Source organism: Desmodus rotundus, chromosome 11, assembly GCF_022682495.2.
Source record: "Desmodus rotundus isolate HL8 chromosome 11, HLdesRot8A.1, whole genome shotgun sequence".
NCBI lineage: Eukaryota > Metazoa > Chordata > Mammalia > Chiroptera > Phyllostomidae > Desmodus > Desmodus rotundus.
In genome coordinates, this window is record NC_071397.1 from 9,491,021 (window position 1) to 9,512,411 (window position 21,391).

The window sequence follows — 21,391 nt, forward strand, 5'->3', positions numbered from 1 at the left end:
TTTATTATTTCATGTTTCCTCTATATTGACTTGTTAGTTGTACATTTAATACTTTTAAGGGTTACTCTAGTGCAGTTTTACTCCAAGTGTCAGTTAGAAAATACACTGTTTGTACCAGAGTGTGAGACAACACACTACTCAGCAAAAATCTTGCCATGAAGAAAAAAAGGCAGCTGAACGGAACTGTCGTGAGTAGTTGATTTTACCTTCTTGTGCAAACTTCTCGTGACAGCTGGCAACAAGCTGGCAGTTTCCAGGCTGCTGGTCTGTGACGGTGGCAGTGCCCTGGAGGTCACACCTGCACCCTTCACTCGCTGCAGTCAAGCACCAGGTTTCAGCCTCTCAACAGTGGAAGTCTACACGCCGCCTCTGCCTCTGCGGGCATTGGTGGGGATGGAGCCACGGAATGTTCTGTGGTGTGGCTGGCCAGACCAGAGCTTTCTGTCTGTTCGGTTATTCCTTTCCTGGGGCTGGAGGTCAGGCTTTTATCTGGGCTTTTTTTTTTTTAAAGTCTGTGCCCGTTGGCATTTACCAGTTGCCAGTTCTTCAGCTCCAAGTCTGGGGTATGTGAGGTGGAAACAAACAAACAAGTTCATCCTCGTCTCTCCTTGGATTCCGAGGTTCCTGGCCGGTGAACCTTCTTCTCTCCACCTTTCAGTCTTCTGGTGTTCCTTCTCCATGTAATGTCCAGTTTTTAGTTGGACGTAGTGGGGAGACTAGAGAAAAGTATGTCTACCCTTCCCTGAACACTGAAGTGAAAGTCCTTTTTTTGACAAAATAGGTTCCAGTTTTCTGGGGAAATTCTCTTTTCCTCACTTTCTTGGATATGTAAATCATAGCTATTTTAAAGTTATCTGGTAATGCCATTATCTGATAATCTGTAGTTCTGTTTTTATTGTTTGATTTCATTTTCAGGCATGTGGCCTGCCTAACGACTTTTTACTGACATTTGTCTTAATCTCAGCAGTTTTACTATGACTTACCTAGATGTGGTTTTCTTTATATTTATAGATATTAGAATTTGTGGATATTAAATCTCTAGGCTGGTGCCTTCACTAGTTTTGGAAATTTGGAGCCATTCTCTCTTCAAATGTGGTTTCTGCCCCAATCTCTCTTTCTTGTTGCCTCTTTTTTTTAATTGTTTTTAGGGAGGAAGAAAGAAGGAGAGAAACATCAGTCAGCTGCCTTCCACACCTGCTCCAACCAGGGACCGGGCCCGGGCCCGGGCCCAGGCCCATAACCCGGGCATGTGCCCTGAACGGGAGTTGAACTGGCAACCTTTGGCTTTGTGTGGCAATGCCCAACCCACCTGAGTCACTCTGGTCAGGGCCTCATTGCCTTTGAATAGAACATTGTTCATTAAAAGATCTACATACTGCATTATCTCTTTCTCCATAGAAGTTGCCCCTAATGTTATTAGGCAGATAGAACAAGGCCGATCACCTTAATTGAGTAAGGAATTGACATGACTCAAGGTTGTTTTGGTGAGACTGTCTCACCCTGGCCGGGTGGCTCAGTTAGGGGGAACATCATCCCATTCACCAAAATGTTGCGGGGCCAGTCCCCCATTCGGGCACATACCTAGGTTGTGGGTTCAGTCCCTGGTCGAGGCACATGCAGAAGACGACTGATCCATGTTTCTCTCCTTTTCTCTCTGTCTAAAACCAAAACAGCTTATCCTTGGGTGAGGATTAACAAAAGACTGTCTTCGGATTTATCCTCAGCCCTGGGACATAACCCTGTAAGGACCCCCAATTTGGAGCCTGGAGCGTTCACTAGAGTTCCTCCCTTCTGTAGGGTCCTGGACTCGAGTCTCGTTGACTCAGTGAGAGTGCCTCATCACCGCCTCCTGCTCTCCTCCTTAGACCACTGGCTTGCATAGCTTCAGAATTTTGCAGATGTCTTAAGGGGAGAACTGGAAGAAAGTTGGACTTGGTTTCCACCCTTCTGTTCTTTGTAAAATCTCAACAGGGTTTTTTTCCCTATTGTTGGCAGCTCTGTCACACTCCTGGGATCTTTAGTCCCATCTTGCCCCACTCCCAGAGGAGTCAGATGCTGCGGGAAAAGGAGGTACAGGGTGATGGCTCACCTTTATCTGCCGCCACCCTTCTCTGTGGTGTTATTGCCTCAAATCCTTGGTGCTTCAAGCAGCTCTCTAATAATTCCAAACTTGTTTTAAATTGGCCTTTTCTAGTTCTTGGTAAAAATGATGGTCAGCTTCAACCCTCTCCATCATGCCTAGAAGCCGAAGAGTACATCTATAGTTTCTTGGAAAAGCACCATTATTAATTCCTATGCACATCCCTGGGTAAAGATCACTTTGCCTGTGTGTTAGTGAAATGTTTTATAGCAGTGATAGAGTCCCATTTATTGCTGTCTTTTGAATCATAATTACCTTACAGTTAACACAGTCTTTATTTATGAATAGTTGGGTCAAGCCCTGGCAGGTGTGGCTCAGTGGATTGAGCGCCGGCCTGCGAACCAAAACATCACAGGTTTGAATCCCAGTCAGGGCACGTGCCTGGGTTGTGAGCCAGGTTCCTGGTTGGGGATGTGTGAGAGGCAGCCGATTGATGTGACTAATGTATCTCTCGTGCAACGGCGTTTCTCTCCCTCTTTCTCCCTCCCTTTCCATCTCTCTAAATGAGTAAAATCTTTAAATAGTTTTGTCATGAACTGGTGGTAGTAATTCAAGTGATTAGAGTATCTTATTTTATGTTATTAGTGTGCCCTCATTAGAGTTCTCCATCCCTGTATGCTGTCACACTCAGATGAACTAAAACTCTGTGCGCAGGCCATTATTACTCAGTGAAGTGTTTTCAGAGTCTTTAGGAGGCATTTGGCCCATGTTCACTGTGCTGTTATGTATGTAATGAGCCTTGCAACACAAAATTAAATAGGAATTACATAAAATGAATGAAGACTATAATTAAGGTAAATACCAGTAGTGTTTTTTAAAAGCAAAGTTAATTGTAAGCATAAAAATCAAGTATTTTTTAGGGTGAGTGGTAAGAAGTACTAGAAGTATATAATGTTAAAAATTTTAATGTTGAAAATTACGTTGAAAAGTTAGCAACAATCTAGGCATCAGGTGATAAAGCCAAGCACTTAGTTTTTGTTTTTCTTTTCTGTTTTAACCCTAGAAAATATGTGCTTTCTTTAGTTACCTTTTTAGAAGTAGAAATGCCTGAATAACTTCCCTTAATGGGACAGTACTCATGGGCCATCCTATTGATTTTTTATTTGGCACTCACTAAAGACAGAGTCCAATCCAGAACTGTATAGTGGATGAACCATCTCTTCGCATTCATTTGAAACTGAAATTACTAGTCAGTGCCTTGGTTAGTGAGATTTACGTTCCACCAATCCTAAGTTGTCACTCCACCAAACTTCCTTCTACTGCCTGTTACAAGTCTAGGAAGAGGGCTCTACAGAGCTTTTCCTTAGGTCATTATACTCACTTAACTTCTTCCTCAAATCAACTAATAGAGCACACAAAAATCACTGGTCAACACCTCCCCTCCTTCAAACTTGACCTTAGTCTTCACTGTCTAGGAAGATTAACAGCTGTAATCCTGTTGACTTTTGAGCTTCTTGGGGGCCTAAGTCCTAGCAAGGTGGTGATAATTTTAAGTTTTTCAAAAATAACTACATAGATGTTCTCCTTATCTGTACCTGAGAATTTAATCTCTCCATTAGAATACAACTTTACTATATTCTTAGACTTACCTTTTGCATTTTTGGGTCCTGCACTTTGATGCAGCTCTCTGTGTTGCTAGCAAACCTGACACTGGCTAGTGTCAGACCTAGGGAAGCAGTCAGCCAGCACCAGTAACCACTTGGAACCTAGTTAGGATATATAAGTGGGGGAAACCCATGATCTTCTCATATCAGAGTAATTGTGCGGCATTCAAAGTTCTAACTTTACTATGGAGCAAAAAAAAAAAAAGGAACTGCAAATTGTTAAGAAATAATGTTCAACTTCACTCATGAGATATGTAAATTAAACCCATCAGAATGGTGAAGGGCAAAATGTTTGAAATTTGCGTTGGCATCGAGGGCATGAGGGGAAAGATACCTATTGTAGATGGGCATACAAATTGCTAAGCTCCCTTTAGGGCACCGTTTGGTGTGATATCAGTCAGAATTTATGATGTACATACACTTTAACCCAGTAATTGTACTTCTAGGAAATTACGAATATTCTTCCAACTGTACAGAGCAGGTATTTGTTACAGCGCCTTTGGTAGTAACATAAGACTGGGGAAAAAGCAAACATCTCACCTCTGAGGGCCTGGCTAATAAAGTATGTTAGAAAAGAATATATCAAGTGGGAAAAAAAAGTGCAAAACAGTGTCTATAATACGGTATTCTTTGGGAGTGGGGAAGATATAATTGTACATATCCATACTTTTATCTATTTAACCAATGTATTATAAATGTAAATATGTGTATATATGTATAGGCATGTTTATTATTACACATAACATACATCATCTCTGAAAGAACATGTAAGAAAACTGCTAAAAGATTGCCTTTGCGAGGGGGACCTCAGGAACTAGGACTTATTTTTTGCCTTTTATTTGCATCCTTCATATATATTTGTTTATTCAAAGATACATAGATATGTATATCTATACTTAGAAACAAAAACTAAATCTCAGCTAAGGAGATTAAGAGGAATACGGTTTGATACTGAATTCTACAGAATCTGTGATGTGAACCTCTGGACCCTAGAGTAATTATACCATACCATTATAGGTGTCTAAATGTCTCAGTTAAGGAAAATTTGCAGCCTGATTCAGACCCCCCACTCTGAATTGTCTTTGAATAATGAGCCTTGGATCTGTCTCCTAACATTCTGGCATCTTTCTCCGTGATATAATTGTCGCTTCATGCAAGTGGCAGTTGGAGTAAGTAACTGTTATTCAGAACTACACAGTAATGCATTAATGATGTTATACTGTAGTTGTGTTGAAAAGCTTAAACCAAAAGCTCTAACCAATGTTGGTGACTGTTTTTTAGCTTCCTAGGAAATAGGTTTTGATTGGCATATATACTCTGATACACTTTGTTCTAGGCTCGGATGCTCATCACGGAAGAAAACCTGCTGACCATTATCATTAAGACTTTTATGGATCATCTGAGACATCGAGACGCTCAGGGCAGATTTCAGTTTGAACGGTACACTGCTTTACAAGCCTTCAAATTCAGGAGAGTTCAGAGCCTTATTTTAGACCTCAAGTAAGCTTTTGTTTTTAATTACAAACCAGTTGCGACTTGTAAAATGTCAGTGTTTTCCATGTATTCGTTGCTGTTTTTATCTTGCTCAGGTATGTGCTGATTAGCAAACCAACTGAGTGGTCAGATGGTCTGAGGGAGAAGTTCCTAGAAGGATTTGACGCCTTTTTGGAATTACTCAAATGTATGCAGGTATGTACAAACTGAGACATTTTAAAAGGGAAATACTCATTTTACTTTTTCTTTTCTTCCCTTTTTTTTTTTTTTTTGTTGTTGTTCATTGAATAGAACACCTTTCTGTCCCTGCATTTATTTCATTTTGGGCATATTTCCAAAAGAATCATTTGGATGCTACAGTTTGGCCCAAGAAGCTCCTCTTTCATTGGAAACTTTTAAAAAGGTGTAGAATAAATGAAATCTCAGCAGAGGTTCTGGCATCTACTGGTTTTTGTTTTGGTCACCATTAGCAGTCTTTCTTTGAGGATTGAAAGTTTATTTTTTTTTAATATGCTTACATAGAAGTTTTGTCAATTATTTAAGAAACTATAATGTTTGAAGTTTTAAAAAATGTTTCCATATTTCCTTTTGGGGGGGTGATGATTTTATAATACAGCATAGAACTCTTCTTCCTCTCTTTAATTCCTTCTTTTGGAAACAACCCATATACAAAATAAAATCTAGAAGCAGAAACCAACTGACATATTTAACCAGTTCTAACTCTAAGAAGATAGATGACATCTCAATAAATCTAAGAAATGCCATTATGGTTCCTTTAGTAACTACCTGACTTCTCCTAAGAAAGGAATAAGCAAAGTTGATCTACTGTTATAGAAAATATTCTAGTTCCATGTTGGGTGTGTAATTTATAATAATCTGTGATTTGTGGTGGGTTTTTTGTAGAAACATTATCTACTTTGGTCATTTTGAATAAAATGTATTCAACAGTAAGTTCACCAATATTGTAAAAGCCTGTCAGATTTCTTCTAATAATTTTCCTATACATGACAGACCTAAAAAGATATTTGCAGTATTACTGCAGTGAAGTGTTCATTGTATTGTTTAAAAGGTTTAGAAGATTGCCTCTAAAATAATGTGGTGCGTACCTTACCGGGATCTTTAATTTGTGTTTCAGAGGCTGTTAGACAGACGTGCAACTTAAGACGTTGGACTTGTCCTACCCGTTAAGCCTTCTACTATGTTACATATTTTTGTAATCAATGTGTATTTCTTCTGTGTTATTTTTTAGGTTTTCATGTAAGAGAACAAATACAATTTTAATGCATTTAAAATCTTTTCACGTTCTTTAAGGGGATGGACCCAATTACACGTCAAGTCGGACAGCACATTGAAATGGAGCCAGAGTGGGAAGCAGCCTTCACGTTGCAAATGAAATTAACACATGTTATTTCAATGATGCAGGACTGGTGTGCTTTAGACGTGAGTTTCTTCTAGACGGAGGAGGGGGGAATAAACAGATTTTTAACTAAATTTCGAGGAGCTTAGAGAAGATCGTGGTGATACCTAGCTTATAAAACAGCATATTTTCCTTTTTCCCATAGACATTGGATAAGTTAAAATTCTGATGTCTTTTTAAAAAACTTGGAAAATAGATAGAAGAGGAAATAATCTATACTCTCCTACTCTTACGTTACTCTCTTTCTTTTTTAATAACCCTATCTAGATTTTTGAGCATATAAAAAGACTAGTTTCTAAATTTATCCAAAAATAGTTTTACTATTGGCATATTTCCTATGTCTCAAAAGTGTTTTGTCCTTGTTTTGGCTCTACTGTCTAGATGGAGCCTGTGTAGTGTAAGTTGGGAGCTCAGAGGAAGTTTTCATCAGATCTGAACTGTGTGTCGTAGTTACTGATCAAAGAGAAAAGAAGATTCCCGGCCCTAGGACAGTTGACTCACGCTCTGGGATGCGCAGTGTGGCTGCTAGGGGAGCTGTGCGAAGGCTGTGGTTGGTGTGCAGAGGTTGAAGGTAGAGAAGCGGACAGGGGCCTGACTTTGCAGGGCCTTGGAGGCCATAAAAGGAAGTTTGGATTTTATTCTAATTGAAGTGGGACTCCACTAGAGACTACCAAGCAGAAGAGGGGCGTGATCCAGTTCATACATTTTTAAACATTTCTCTGTGGAGAATGGATGGAGGGGAGCAAGAGTAAAAGCAGGGAATTTAATAGAGAGAGCTTGGCTTTCCTTTGAGTTACTGGAGGTAAGTGGCCAGGTTTGAGAGAAATTTAGAAGATGAAATTGACAGCCTGGTAATGATAGATTGGACAATGGGGAATGAGGGGAAGGGATAATTTCTAGATTTCCACAGTAGTGCAGAGATGTCATTCACGGAGACAGGGTACTGGAAGACCAACCAAGGTGGGAAGAGAAGATGGGGTTTGGTTTTGCCTGTATTAGTATTTGAGGTCAAATGTGAAGTGCTTACTCAGTGTTACAGAAACCCAGCCTTCTGAGTAACTTGCAGAAAACCCTCTTTTTCAGGAGAAAGTGCTGATTGAAGCTTACAAGAAATGCCTCGCGGTGTTGATGCAGTGCCACGGCGGATTTACTGACGGTGAACAGCCAATCACATTAAGCATTTGCGGACACTCAGTGGAAACTATCAGATACTGTGTTTCTCAAGAAAAAGTTAGCATTCACCTCCCAGTTTCTCGCTTACTTGCAGGTAAAGCGTTCTCCCCACCAAAAATCCCCAAAATATCTTTTAAATTGTCGTTCGTGATTAATGTTTATTGAAGTATCTGCTACACTAGTGAGAGTTTTACATGCATTTAACTCACTTAACCATCACATCAGTCTGTGAGGTAGGTATTATTATTAAGTTGACTTCACACAGGGGAAGAATGAGACAGAGGTGATGTGCTTAGTTGCCACACAGCAAGAAAGAGTCAGAGTAGGAACTCGGAGGTAGTTTGGCACCAGGAGCCATGTTTGTAACAGTTACACCGTGCTGCTGAACTGCGGGCCCCGTGTTTGTAACAGTTATACCGTGCTGCTGAAGTGCGGCCCCGTGTTTGTAACAGTTACACCGTGCTGCTGAACTGCGGGCCCCGTGTTTGTAACAGTTATACCGTGCTGCTGAAGTGCGGCCCCGTGTTTGTAACAGTTACACCGTGCTGCTGAAGTGCGGGTCCCGTGTTTGTAACAGTTACACCGTGCTGCTGAAGTGCGGGCCCCGTGTTTGTAACAGTTACACCGTGCTGCTGAAGTGCGGGCCCCGTGTTTGTAACAGTTACACCGTGCTGCTGAAGTGCGGGTCCGTGTTTGTAACAGTTACACCGTGCTGCTGAAGTGCGGGTCCCGTGTTTGTAACAGTTACACCGTGCTGCTGAAGTGCGGGCCCCGTGTTTGTAACAGTTACACCGTGCTGCTGAAGTGCGGGTCCCGTGTTTGTAACAGTTATACCGTGCTGCTGAAGTGCGGGTCCCGTGTTTGTAACAGTTACACCGTGCTGCTGAAGTGCGGGCCCCGTGTTTGTAACAGTTACACCGTGCTGCTGAAGTGCGGGCCCCGTGTTTTACTGTGTGACTCGCCCAGCTTCAGAGTCTGGTATTACAGTTCAAATCAGTATCACATACGTGATTGCTAACAAATTGAAGCCACCCTAGCTTTTCTCTCATATGAGCTGTTTCTTAGTCAGTTATTAATAACCTTAATTTTAAGCAACAGGTCAAGAGTGAGTCCCAAATTGGAGGTACGGGTTTTTTTTATCATAAATACTTGATTTACATTTTTGTTCAAATACAAAACTATTCATATTGGGTCGGCCAAAAAGTTTGTTTGCTTTTTCCCATAAGATGGCTTTAGTAGCGCTTAGTTGTCTTTAACTTCATTTGAAACAGTTTTGTTAGATTGTATTGTGACAGCTGTCATATCAGTGTACATTTTTTTAAAATTTGTAAAAATCGGTAAATTTTTGTGTAGCCATTTTAATATTGAAGATGGAAGAAAATACACATTTTCAGCATATTATGCTTTATTATTTCAAGAAAGGTAAAAACACAACTGAAACGCAAAAAAAGATTTGAGTAGTGTGTGGAGAAGGTGCTGTGACTGATCGAACGTGTCAGAAGTGGTTTGTGAAGTTTTGTGCTGGAGATTCCTCACTGGATGGGGCTCCATAGTCAGATAGACCAGTTGAAGTTGATGATGATCAAATCGAGACATTGGGAACAGTCAGCATTATACCACATGGGAGACAGCTGACATGCTCAAAATATCCAAGTCAATAAAGGTATTGGTGAAAAGGAAAAATGTGCCTTTTTATTTTACAAAAAAACCGTATGGACTTTTTGGCCAACCCGATACGTGGTGGAACATTTGAGGCTGCCACTTAGCAGCAGCCAAGAGCTGAATATGCGCTTTCCCTCTCTGCAGATGCATTTCAGTACACTTCCTTCCGTACTTCTTGACTGCAGGAATTCTTGTCCTACTCCTGTAACACTTACTGTTCCCTTTAGTTCCAGAGTAGAAAGCGAAAGTTCTAAGGCTTGATATTTTTGCTTGTGGCAGAATTTGTGATTTTTCTTAACTGTGTAGCTCAGTGACAATGTGATATGGAAGTGGTTGTGTGTGTACATATGTGAAGATTGTGGATAGCTGGTATTATTTCTTCCTTGAATGTTTGGTAAAATTCACCAGCGAAACCATATGGGTGTGATTCTTTACTTTTTGGAAGGTTTTTAATTACTGGTTCAATTTCTTTAATAGACATAAGCCAGTTCTGGTTATCTGTTTCTTCTTGTGAGTTTGGTGATTTTCATTTTTCAAGAAATTGGTCCATTTCATCTGAGTTATCAAACTCGCGAGCCTAGAGTTGTTCATAGTACTTCTTTTTTATCTTTATAGTGTCCATGGGATTGCTGGTAATGATCCCCCTTTTATTTTTGAAGGCTTTTTCCCCATTGTTGTGAGCATTATCCCATTACCCTGCCGATAGCATGGTATCGGTTGTATTGCAGTCCTGGTGATATAAGATAACGTAGACATCTGAATATCAACAGTACAACAAGTGGGACAAAAAAATGAGTGCCTCAGCTACAGCTGTGAGTGCAGGAAGACATCTCCTAATCCCTGCGACTTGTTGGTGGCCAGTTTTGTCTTTGTGAGCGCACTCAGCGCCCTGAACTTGATCCTCAGTGGAGGCACGTGGCAGCGTGGTGTTGTGGGCAAGTGTTCACCTGGAACGCAGGAGAGTGAGTCCTGTCTGCAGCTCAGCTCCTGATTCTCTCTGCCGTAGAAATCTGGTTGTGCGGGATGGTAGCTGATGTTGATATTTATCCACCAATAAAACAGTCAGTGCTCTGGAAATGTACCGGTTTCTGCCCGCCTCATTAGCCTCCCTCAGCACTTCTCAGAGAAGACTCGAGCATTCTGCCTCACTGTGTTTGATAAACCTTGGCCGGAATGCTTACAATCTAACTGGAGAGCGAAGTAAACATACACAAAACAGTTCAAGGACAACTTGGCTTGTGTGCGCTAATGGAGCTGCAGTGGCAAATACTGAGTATGAGTTATTAGAATGAGATTGGTAATTCAAGTCTTCTTGGATGAGGAAAGCCTCAAACCAAGCTTGACCAAGGGGCCAGCGTTTATTGACGAGACTGTAAAAAGCATTCTCTGTTTAGACAACATAAACAGGACAATTAATGAACAAAGTTATCTGAGGTTGAGCCATGAAAGAGCTCTTTGCATTCAGGAACTGAAGAGGCTTTGATCCCGAACGGGAATTTCTGGAGAACTTAATTCTGAGTGGTCAGTACAGCGAGTCCCAGGGCCAGCTTCTCTGTTCAGTTGCCAGACGACCTCACTGCATATGAGAGGAAACTCCACTGACCTGCAAAATACGACTATTAAAGTTAGTGTAACATGTGTAAATTGCTTTGATAGTTACAGAGCTGCTCTCGCTATATTTGTATGCCTAACATTTACTTTATAAAATGTCATCAGTTTATGTCGGTATATGTAATTAACACTCTAGTTCTAGGTGTGCCTTTGATACAGGGGTTCGTGAGAATAAAGCTTTATGGATGCAGTCCATTTTACATCACAATTTGTAGCATGATAGGTTCTCAAAGAAAAAGGAAGTTAGATACAAAGTTGAGTGAATACGTAGGATTTTTTTCCCTGAAGATTTTCACATATAAAAGTGCATTTTTGTTTGTTCTTCCGTGCAGGTCTGCATGTGTTATTAAGCAAAAGTGAGGTGGCGCATAAGTTTCCAGAGCTCCTACCTCTAGTAAGTAGTCCTGACTTTTAAGAGTAAATACCTATTTGTTATGTTTCATATGTTTGCAATCACTTTGAAACAAAGCTTATTAGTCAGGGTTCTCCAGAGAAGCAGAACCAGTGAAGAGAGAAAGAGAGAAAGCATGCACATGTTTATGTATCGAGAGAGGAAGAGACAGATTGATTTGTTGTAAGAAATCAGCTCACGCAGTTACGGGGCCTGGAGAGTCTGAACTCTACTGCAGGGCAGCCCGACGGGGCAGGCCGGAGCCCTGGAAGGAGCCGATGGTGCAGTCTGAAGTCCGGAGGCAGTCTGGAAGCGGAATTTCTTCAAGTTTGAGGGGAACCTCAGTCTCTTCTCTTAAGGCCTCCAGTTAACTGGATGAGGCCCACTGCTGTTATGGAGAATGATCTGCTTTATTCAAATACTACTGATTTAAATGTTAATCATATCTTCAAAATAACTTCACAGCAACATCTAGGCTGGTATTAATCAAAAACTGTGTACCATGGCCTAGCCAAGTTGACATAAAATTAACCATCACACAAATATACTTTGAAATAATTTTATCTTGTGTTTTATTTAAAGCTTCCATCTCTATCAAACACTCTCCTTCATAGAGTTGAGCTTCTGTGTTTTTTGTTTTGTGTACACAGAGTGAACTTAGCCCGCCCATGTTGATAGAACACCCTCTCAGATGTCTTGTTTTATGTGCCCAAGTGCATGCAGGGATGTGGAGAAGAAATGGATTCTCTCTCGTAAACCAGGTCAGTGTCTTTAACTCTACGGAGAATTTTTGATTCATTCCTTTTCAATGTACTGAGTCACTGAAAGTTGAATACCTATATTAAAATTATTTGAGAAGAGAAAAATATGTTAAACAAAAAAAGTTCTTTAAAAGTTGTATCCACACTTTGTCAAGAAACAATATCAAAGGAAGAAATGCACTTAATTTTCTTGCAATCATTTTTGGAACAAAGTTGGATATCTAAAAAATAAAACTTCAGATTTTATCTACTTCAGTTGGATTACAAGATAAAAATTCTGTTAGTATAGCTCTGAAATTGAGGTTTTAATTTTTAAACCTCACCAAAGCTTGGTATAGGTTTTTACCCATTTTTGTTAACAGTAAACGTTAATGGAAATGACTTTCGAGAGACCCAGAAAGCTGGGGACGAAATGTGAACCATAGAGTGACCTCTGTAACCTGGAAATTCTGATTAATTAGCCTTTATTAAGAGGCATTGATTACTAGGGAAACCACGCTGTATGTGCGCGCGCCCTCTTGCCCAAAGCCCATGCGCTCTTTTGGGATGTGGGGAGAGGAAGGAGCTGCACAAATAAAAACCTGTTTACCAAATATAATCAATTTTTTTTTAGATTTATTACTACCATAATGTGAAATGCAGACGTGAAATGTTTGACAAGGATATAATAATGCTTCAGGTAATGAATTAAAAGCATTAAACTTAAAGGTATGGGGAGTGGTTTTCTTCTTGTTAATTCCGTAAAACCCAATCGCTTAAAATCACTCCCAGCTCTACAGCTCCAGCCTAGCCCCGTCTACTGAGTCCAGACATACGGCTAACAGGCTCTAGAACATTTCCATCTAGATTTTCTGGACCTATTTCAGCTTTCACATTAACATTCAAAATAGAACTCCTCTTATTTCCTCCATCCCGTCTTCCTGTCTTGGGTTTCTTACCTTGTGAATTGTTCAGCCATCTCTGTAGTAGCTAAAGTAAGAAACTTGGAAGCCATCCTTTCTTCGTTGTCCTCGGACTAAAGATCCAAACCCCTCAAACTGATTTCCAAGGCCCATGTTACTTAACTATGTTAAAATTCCCTGAATTTTCCATGATATCTCTCTAAGTCTTAAACTCTGCATATTTATTTATTTTACCCCCTAGATTGCCCACCCCGCCCCTCTCTTTTTCCATGTACCTACTAACTTACCTTCCTGCCTGTTTTAGTGTCCCTTTCTCAGGAAACCCTCCCTCACACACAGACCATGGCTAAGTACCCCTTTGGGGAGGACCTGTCGCGTGGTGCTTGTCCCCACCGTAGCGTTAATAAGTCCTGGTGGGGCTTTCCTGTTCACTCTTCCTCCCTTCCGCGAGACATGGCAACTGGATCTTGTTCCCTTTTTGTCCATTGCGTATAGCACAGTGCTTGGATTTAGAAATTATTTTAAAAGCTACAAAATGTAAATTTCAAAATTTTTTCATTCAAAATAAAGTCCAAGTTGAGTTAGAATTTATACAAGTGGAATTAAAGGAGAATTAAAACTAATATTTAAAAGCTGTTGCTTCAGTTAGTGTAGTGTTTCTCACCACAGATCAGTTTGAGTTTCCGATGGGCCTTATTTCCATACCGCATTTCTCTCAGAGGCAGTGCTAGGAGACAGCACTAGGAGACAGTGCTAGGAGAACCCTGAAATACAACTTCCGAATTGATTTCAGAGGGATACAACTCAGAGCATTAAGATCAAAGAACATGTAGTCCATGTTATCTGATGCGTGGATTTAGGGGTTTTTGTTTATGCTTTGTTTTATTTTACCAGCTTAGAGTCCTGTCCACACTTACAGCTACCACAAGTAGGGATTGGGGCTAAATGGGTTTCTCCCTGGTACTGGGATTGGTGAACAAGTTAGATGCTTTGTCTTGTGCAAACCAAAATATTTCTTAATAATTTCTTAGTAATTCTTTTGACCTTTCTTTCTTCCTTCATCTTAAAAAAAAAAAAGACAGGTGTCTCCATGATGGATCCAAATCATTTCCTGATGATAATGCTCAGCCGCTTTGAACTTTATCAGGTTTTCAGCACTCCGGACTACGGGAAAAGGCTTAGTCCTGAGGTCACCCACAAGGTAAGAGTGTGGTCCTTGAGGCCACAACGCATCATTAAAGAAACCGCTGCTCTTCTTCTTCTTCTTGTTTTTCTGGTTATGTTAATCATCTGAAATAATAGAGTACCTGTATACTTATCTTTGAACTTTATCCCCTGCCACTTGTTACAGGACGTAGTTCAGCAAAACAATACCCTAATAGAAGAGATGCTGTACCTCATTATCATGCTGGTTGGTAAGTGTGGATTGTTTGAGACGTTTATAGATTCTGTTGGCTTTTGTGGTAGCAAATAGTAAAGAGTTTCTGAACTCTGTTTCTTTTGAGTGATGATTCAGTTTTAGGGGAAGGAGATTTTTCTCCTCTCTCGTTACTGTAATGTTGAGAGTAACAGCTCCATGGTGCTTTGGGAAAAGCAGAGAAGCAGAATAAACTGGAAGACTTGGGGGGGGGCAGTGCGGGGGAAGAGAAAGGGGTTAACAGAATTTAACCTAGCAAGAGTAGGATATTTAGGAGCAATTTACTATTACTTCATATCTTAGCTACGTGTCCCTCCCTGGTTTTGTGGTGCAAAGTGTAGTACTGACCTCAAACATAACGATTCCAAGGTAACAGAGACCTATGGCTAACAGATGCAGCCGTCCTACTGCCTCTGTTTTCAGTCCTATTGCCTCCATCTTCCCTGTTCTTTTATCCTTATCCTTCTCCCACCTCCGCTGCTTTTTCTGGCTCTGTACAGTCCATAGAGCAGAGACTCCTGGCAACTAAGAGGTGACACCAATGAAGAAGGTCTCAGAAGGTGATACCTCATTTGCCACTAGAGAGGACAGAAGATGGCTCTCCTTCCCTGCTACTATGTGGCAGACGGCACGAAAGCAGTTCCCTAGATTCCTGGTACAGCTACCGCTGTACCAAGTCTTTACTATATCTGTCCCTTCCCACCTTTTGATCCTGTCCTTCAAAATTGCAACCAAATTTCTCTCTCCACTGTCCAAAATCCGCACTCACCAATTGTTCCTGAGACTCAGAAGTACGGTTCGAGCTACTCTCCCGTAGCATGTTGCCAGACCAGTCATTGCTATTCCATTGTGCAGAAAGAAAAATATATTGTCCTGCATGAATTACAAGTATATATCACATACGTATTGTGTTTATGTTAAATGTGTGTGAGTACGCTTTTTCATTGTTGACAGGAGAGAGATTTACTCCTGGGGTTGGACAAGTAAATGCTACAGATGAAATTAAGAGAGAGATTATCCATCAGTTGAGCATCAAACCTATGGCTCATAGTGAATTGGTAAAGTCTTTACCTGAAGATGTAAGTACCTACATTTTTAAAAAGAAAATGATAGCACTTTTTTCCTGCCTATCAGTCTTAGTATGTACAGATTTACTTCCATGTACCTGTTTCACAATTTAAAAACTACAGTTCAAAGACATACTTAACTCTTGTCACTTTTTTTTTTAAAGATTATATTTTTATTTTTAGAGAGAGGAGAAGGGAAGGAGAAAGAGAGGGAGAGAAACATCAGTGTGTGGTTGCCTCTCGTGCACCCCTCACTGGGGACTTGGCCCACAACCCAGGCATGTGCCCTGACTGGGAATCGAACTGGCGACCCTTTGGTTTGCAGACCCGTTCTCAATCCACTGAGCCACACCAGCCAGGGCTAGCTGTACTTTGTTTAAGACTATTTTGTTTATTTACTTTGTTTTTTTATCCTTACCTGAGGACATTTTTTTTTTTCATTGCTTTTAGAGGGAGAGGAAGGAGAGAGGAAGGGAGAGAGGGAAACATTGATGAAAGAGAAAACATTGACTGGTTGTCTCCTATTCACACACAGACCAGGGGTCAAACCCACAACCCTCTGGTTATGGGATAGTGCTCCAACCAACTGAGCCACACTGGCCAGGGCAAAAATTTAGTTACACTTTTTAATGCAGGAAATAAATCCTGAGTTGTTAGATGAATAAGCAATTACAGTTTCACTTAGACTTCAGAGTAAGGAAGAATAAAATTTAAAGCAGCATTTTAAAAGTGATATGCCTTATATAAACTGATAGCAAATGTACAAGGTTCAGCACAAATAACTCCCCTTTTTATTACAAAATATTTTATTAATCGTAAGCATGTAATTCTGGAACATAACAATATCACACTCAAGCACACCGCGTGGCATTTTAGGTGAAATGTTCAAATTAAAACTATAAATTATCACACCCATGTTATTACCCTGCCAGCCGCACTCAGGCAGGCCTTACTTCTGCCGCACTCTACATTCACCGAACAGTTTTGACCAGAAAACTTTTTATTCACAGAATTCCTGTTAACATTTTATTAGAAATGGGATATGATTTAGAAAACGCTGTTTTACTGAAAATAATAAGAAGTTAGTCTAACTTTCACAAAATACTACAGTATCTTACCTAAATTTTGTTAAATGTTATGTGTACTTTGTTTTCATTTAATTCCTTTTGGAAGCTGTGACCTTCATTCCATATGGTAATGACTTCCTTTTAACTACGTTAATCTGAAATCAGCTTCCCTAATGGTGTATGAGTCATTATGCTTACTACAGAATCCTTTTCTGTAAACATTGGGGGAACAGTCTGTCTGCTCCCAGCATTGTTGTGTGGGGCTTAGTGAGAGGAACGCCCCGTGTTGGGAGTGCAGGCGTTAATGTGAACCACACTTGGCTCTGTGCCCCTAGGAGAACAAGGAGACCGGCATGGAGGGTGTCATTGAAGCAGTTGCCCATTTCAAGTGAGTTTCTGTTTCTTCACATTCAAGTTATTTTATACATTCACTTTTTGTAGAGTTTCCTTTGATGGAACTGAGAATGAGACTGTTACTTTCAGAGTTACATTTTCAAGTACATAATTCTGACCTATATTTCTCACTGACTTTCATTTTTATAATCAAGCCCTGTGCTCAGCAACTTGAAGTAGTCTTAGGAGGTTTTTCATTGTATTCAGAATAGGTGTGCATAGCTGATGATGTCAGACAATTAAAATTAACCTTAGCAGGTGATCTAAGCAGATGCGTTAAGCTTCCTTACAATTGCTTTTTTTGCTTCCTTTTGAATGTGCCCCGTAAGCTGTGGATGGCCTTCTCCAGTGTCCGCTGTGTGGTCTAATCAATAGACTAGCTTATCCCCGTTAGCTGGTGAGGCAGTGTCTTAATCCTGCTCTTTCCTTGCCATCCCAGTGGCAGTGTCCTTATTTTTGCTTATTATAAAGACAACACATGCTTTTAGAGAAAACATCTTTTTAAATATATAGAAAATATTCTTTTAACCCTAAAATTGTACTGACTTTTTTCTACTTGGTAGAACGTATTACAGACACCTCTACATGTCAAATTATAGGCGTTAACATCATTTTTAATGGTGTTCTCTTGTTTGGAGATGTCATAATGTTTGGAACCTCTTCCCGGGAAGATTCTGAATTGTTGCCACTGCACCATCCCGTTCACTTGCCCAGCAGGATGAACGCAAAGTGGGTGTGTGCCAGAGAAAGTGGGTGCATACGAGTATAAAGCTTTGGATGTCGATTGCCAGTTTCACCCACAGGAAATAATACCAGCTTACACTTACCACCAACATATGGGAGTTCTGCTTTCTTGTTTTATTACCTAAGACTGTCTCATGAATTAGTGTATGACTTCAGTAATAGTATTTTAAGGACATTTTTCCCACAGGAAACCGGGGTTAACAGGAAAAGGCATGTATGAACTGAAACCAGAGTGTGCCAAAGAGTTCAATTTGTATTTCTATCACTTCTCACGAGCCGAGCAGTCCAAGGTAATTGGAGAAATTACGAGTGTACTGGGAAATGGTGGGGTTGGGGGTTTTGTTGTCATTTTAGTCTAAACAGCATTTACTGCTTTAATCTAAAAAAACATTTTACTGTAAACAACACTTACAGATTGAAAATGGATACATTTTTATTGTAGGAAAGTTGGAAAGTATAAAAAGACACAAAGAAAATACAGGTTACCTATAATAATACCACCTAACATTTTGGGTTTTCCACCAAGTGCTTTGTGCATGTATAAGTAAGATCTATACGATTATATACGTACCCCCACACACGTGTAATTGTATTTTATTGGCCTTTGGAGACACATTTGTCGGCTGGTATTATAATATTACCTTATTCTACATCGTTTTAGAATTGCTATAACTTAACATTGTGCTTTTCCATAGTGATTCAGAAATTTTCCTAATCATTCTTAGCTAGTTAAGCTTCGCCTTTTAGCAGCCTGCTCTTAAAATACTTTTTTCAATATCAACTTTAGTTTTGATGCTCAAACCTAAAGATGTTTTTGGTTGTACGCGTTTCCCCTGCATTGTAGAGCAAGGCAGAGCCCGTGGGGCAGGGGCGTTAACTTCGGTGTATCGGTTTGGTGGGAGAATTACACAGCTGAGGATAAAAATCTTCTCAAATCAGAAAAATAATGTGACAAAGATTATGTTAGTAGTTTTGGGTATTAGGCTGTTTTGTATTACTAATTCCCTATTCAAATTACTTTCTTTTTTATTAGGCAGAGGAAGCTCAACGGAAGTTGAAAAGACAAAATAGAGAAGATACAGGTATTTTTAATCTTTCCAAAAACCTCATGCCAGTCTTTTACTTGTTAAATGTTGTTTTCTTGGGACACTGATGTTTACCCTGCTGACACGGAAGATTTCAGTACAAGCCTTCTGAGTGAGCATTCAGAGGACTGGGAAATACGCTAAAGTGGAAATAATCTGCACTGATTCATCTCTGGGTTAATAGTTTTATCTCAGATTTTAAGACATTTGTAGGGAAAAGAAAGGCTTTCCTTTGAACTGCTGCTATTTATGAAGCTGTTTGGGTGCATTTGACTGACCTTAGGAAGGTAAAATATAGCTTGAAGTTGTACATTAAGGAGTGTTCTTTGAGTGAAGACTGTCAAAAGCTTCTAATAGAGAATCTTTTAAACATGTTCTACAAAAGAAACCAATAACGACTGTATTTTCAGCACTCCCACCTCCAGTTTTGCCTCCGTTTTGCCCTCTCTTTGCAAGCCTGGTTAACATTCTGCAGTCGGACGTGATGCTGTGCGTCCTGAGGACCATCCTGCGCTGGGCCGTGGAGCACAACGGGTGCGCCTGGTCTGAGGCCATGCTGCAGAGGGTAGGTCTGCAGGCGCTCGTTGTTTCCGTGTTTTATAGCAAACGCCAGGATTCTTCTGTCAGGGTCCCTGCCCAGGACACTCGGGACAAATGGAGTGTTGCCCGATCTGACGTACGGTATATTGTCACTGCTGCTGTGCCTGGCAGTAAAGTACAAGCCCGACACACACTTTTATACCACGTGGTTGTGATTGTCTTGTCCTGCTGGCCAGTCTGCCTCTCATGGATGCCCCAACAATGACGTTCGCTGTGTGACAGGCAGGCTAACCTAGTTTTCCCACATCCGACAACCACAGTAGCCCTGTGTGCAAGGAAGGACACAGAGACCCCACACACGTACGTGTCCTTCAAAACCTGGATAACAGGGTAAGAGCAAGAAAAATGCAAATAGATCTAGTTTAATTTATGGTTTCTTAGGAGTCTGGTAAGGACTTTTTTAAGATACACTGAAGAACTATGAACATCTGTATAAATTATGTGACATTAGAGATAAAAGTATGTCTTTTTCTGAGATGATTAATATTTTTAGTGCATAGAAACAAATTAAACTAGATTGTATTGTAGACTACATAATTGTATGGTCAATGTTTGCAGCTCGAATTATTTGGCCATTGATTCTTAGAAGATTTTTTAAGACTATAGTATAAGGAAAGAATAAATCTGAAAATTATATATTATTTGAATTGCTGGGCACATCTAGAAATACTTTAACTTACCCTAAGAATTTGCAATTGAATTTTCTTCCCAGCGAAACTAGAAATTGTTTCCTTGCTTTATTACAAAATGAATCATAAAATTTGATTTTAATAAAAATTAACACTTAGAATTGTTTTTCACTGCACTTAGTGTTTATGAGTTTGATTTATCATTTTTCAATACAGAACTTTGTTAGTTCTGGTAACAGTGTGTACTTGATTTTTGTTTTACTAAAAGTTACAAAATATATTTACATTTGAGGTGTTACATTTAATTGGAATGGCACTACAAGAAGAAAAACAGCACTTGGAGAATGTCATGGAAGAGCATGTAGTAACATTTACCTTCACTCAGAAGATATCAAGTATGTACACTTTTTACTGAACTAACTCAAAATATCGGTGATTTTCAATATGCAATATAGTCTCTTTTATTTGATCATATAGGTTCTAAATAGGTTGTATGGAATGCAAATTTCTGAGGCTGTATATATTCATCTGTGTATTAAAGGTACTATATCAGCCCTGGCTGTTGTGGCTCAGTAGATTGAGCTCCGGCCTACGAACCAAAGGGTCACTGGTTCAATTCCCAGTCAGGGCACATGCCTGGCTTGTGGGACAGGTCCCCAGTTGGGGACGCACAAGAGACAACCACACATTGATGTTTCTTGCTCTCTCTCCCTCCATTCTCTTCTCTCTAAAAATAAATAAATAAAAGCTCTTTAAAAATAAAGGTACTATATTAGATCCTGATATATTTTTATAAAAAGAAATGGCCTGGCCTGGCCTGGCAGCTCAGTTGGTTGGAGTGTCGTCCCATAACTGAAAGGTTGTGGGTTTTATTCCCAGTCAGGACACATACCTGGGTCACGGGTTCAGTCCCCAATTCAGGCATGTACAATGAGCAACCAATTGGTGCTTCTCTCTCGTATCAATGTTTCTCTCCCTTCCTCTCTCTCTCTCTAAATTAAAATACACAATTTTAATTCATAAACAAAAATCAGTGTAGCACATATATTTAAACTCTTAAGATACGCTTTTTTAAAATACAAAGTATGGTATCAGAATTTCATTCTAAATATTGATATTACCTTATAAAACCATATTTAAAATAAGCAAATTTGTGCCCTGCTGGCGTGGCTCAGTGTCCTGAGCGCTGGCCTGCGAACCAAAAGATCACCGGTTTAGTTCCTGGTCAGGGCAC

The 21,391-nt window shown here is 40.1% G+C and overlaps 1 protein-coding gene across 7 annotated transcripts in view; it reads left to right on the forward strand.

Annotated features, from left to right (window-relative positions):
• UBR2 (ubiquitin protein ligase E3 component n-recognin 2) overlaps positions 1 to 21,391 on the forward strand; it is a 95,624-nt gene that overhangs the window by 42,523 nt on the left and 31,710 nt on the right. For 5 of the 7 annotated variants that reach the window (XR_008425592.2, XM_053914194.2, XM_053914193.2 and 2 more), the window contains exons 12-26: positions 5,081 to 5,244; positions 5,334 to 5,433; positions 6,550 to 6,678; positions 7,739 to 7,922; positions 11,434 to 11,495; positions 12,143 to 12,253; positions 12,867 to 12,932; positions 14,234 to 14,356; positions 14,507 to 14,570; positions 15,527 to 15,651; positions 17,042 to 17,094; positions 18,031 to 18,133; positions 18,877 to 18,925; positions 19,339 to 19,493; positions 20,450 to 20,552. Coding sequence is in view for 5 of the 7 variants with exons in the window: in XM_053914194.2 (XP_053770169.1) it covers positions 5,081 to 5,244; positions 5,334 to 5,433; positions 6,550 to 6,678; positions 7,739 to 7,922; positions 11,434 to 11,495; positions 12,143 to 12,253; positions 12,867 to 12,932; positions 14,234 to 14,356; positions 14,507 to 14,570; positions 15,527 to 15,651; positions 17,042 to 17,094; positions 18,031 to 18,133; positions 18,877 to 18,925; positions 19,339 to 19,493; positions 20,450 to 20,552 (1,591 nt within the window). In the remaining 2 variants the exon portion in view is untranslated. Of the gene's footprint in view, positions 1 to 4,761; positions 4,899 to 5,080; positions 5,245 to 5,333; positions 5,434 to 6,549; positions 6,679 to 7,738; positions 7,923 to 11,433; positions 11,496 to 12,142; positions 12,254 to 12,866; positions 12,933 to 14,233; positions 14,357 to 14,506; positions 14,571 to 15,526; positions 15,652 to 17,041; positions 17,095 to 18,030; positions 18,134 to 18,876; positions 18,926 to 19,338; positions 19,494 to 20,449; positions 20,553 to 21,391 lie in introns of those variants that run through there. The other 2 variants (XR_006655113.3, XM_024557750.4) reach the window with 2 other exon arrangements.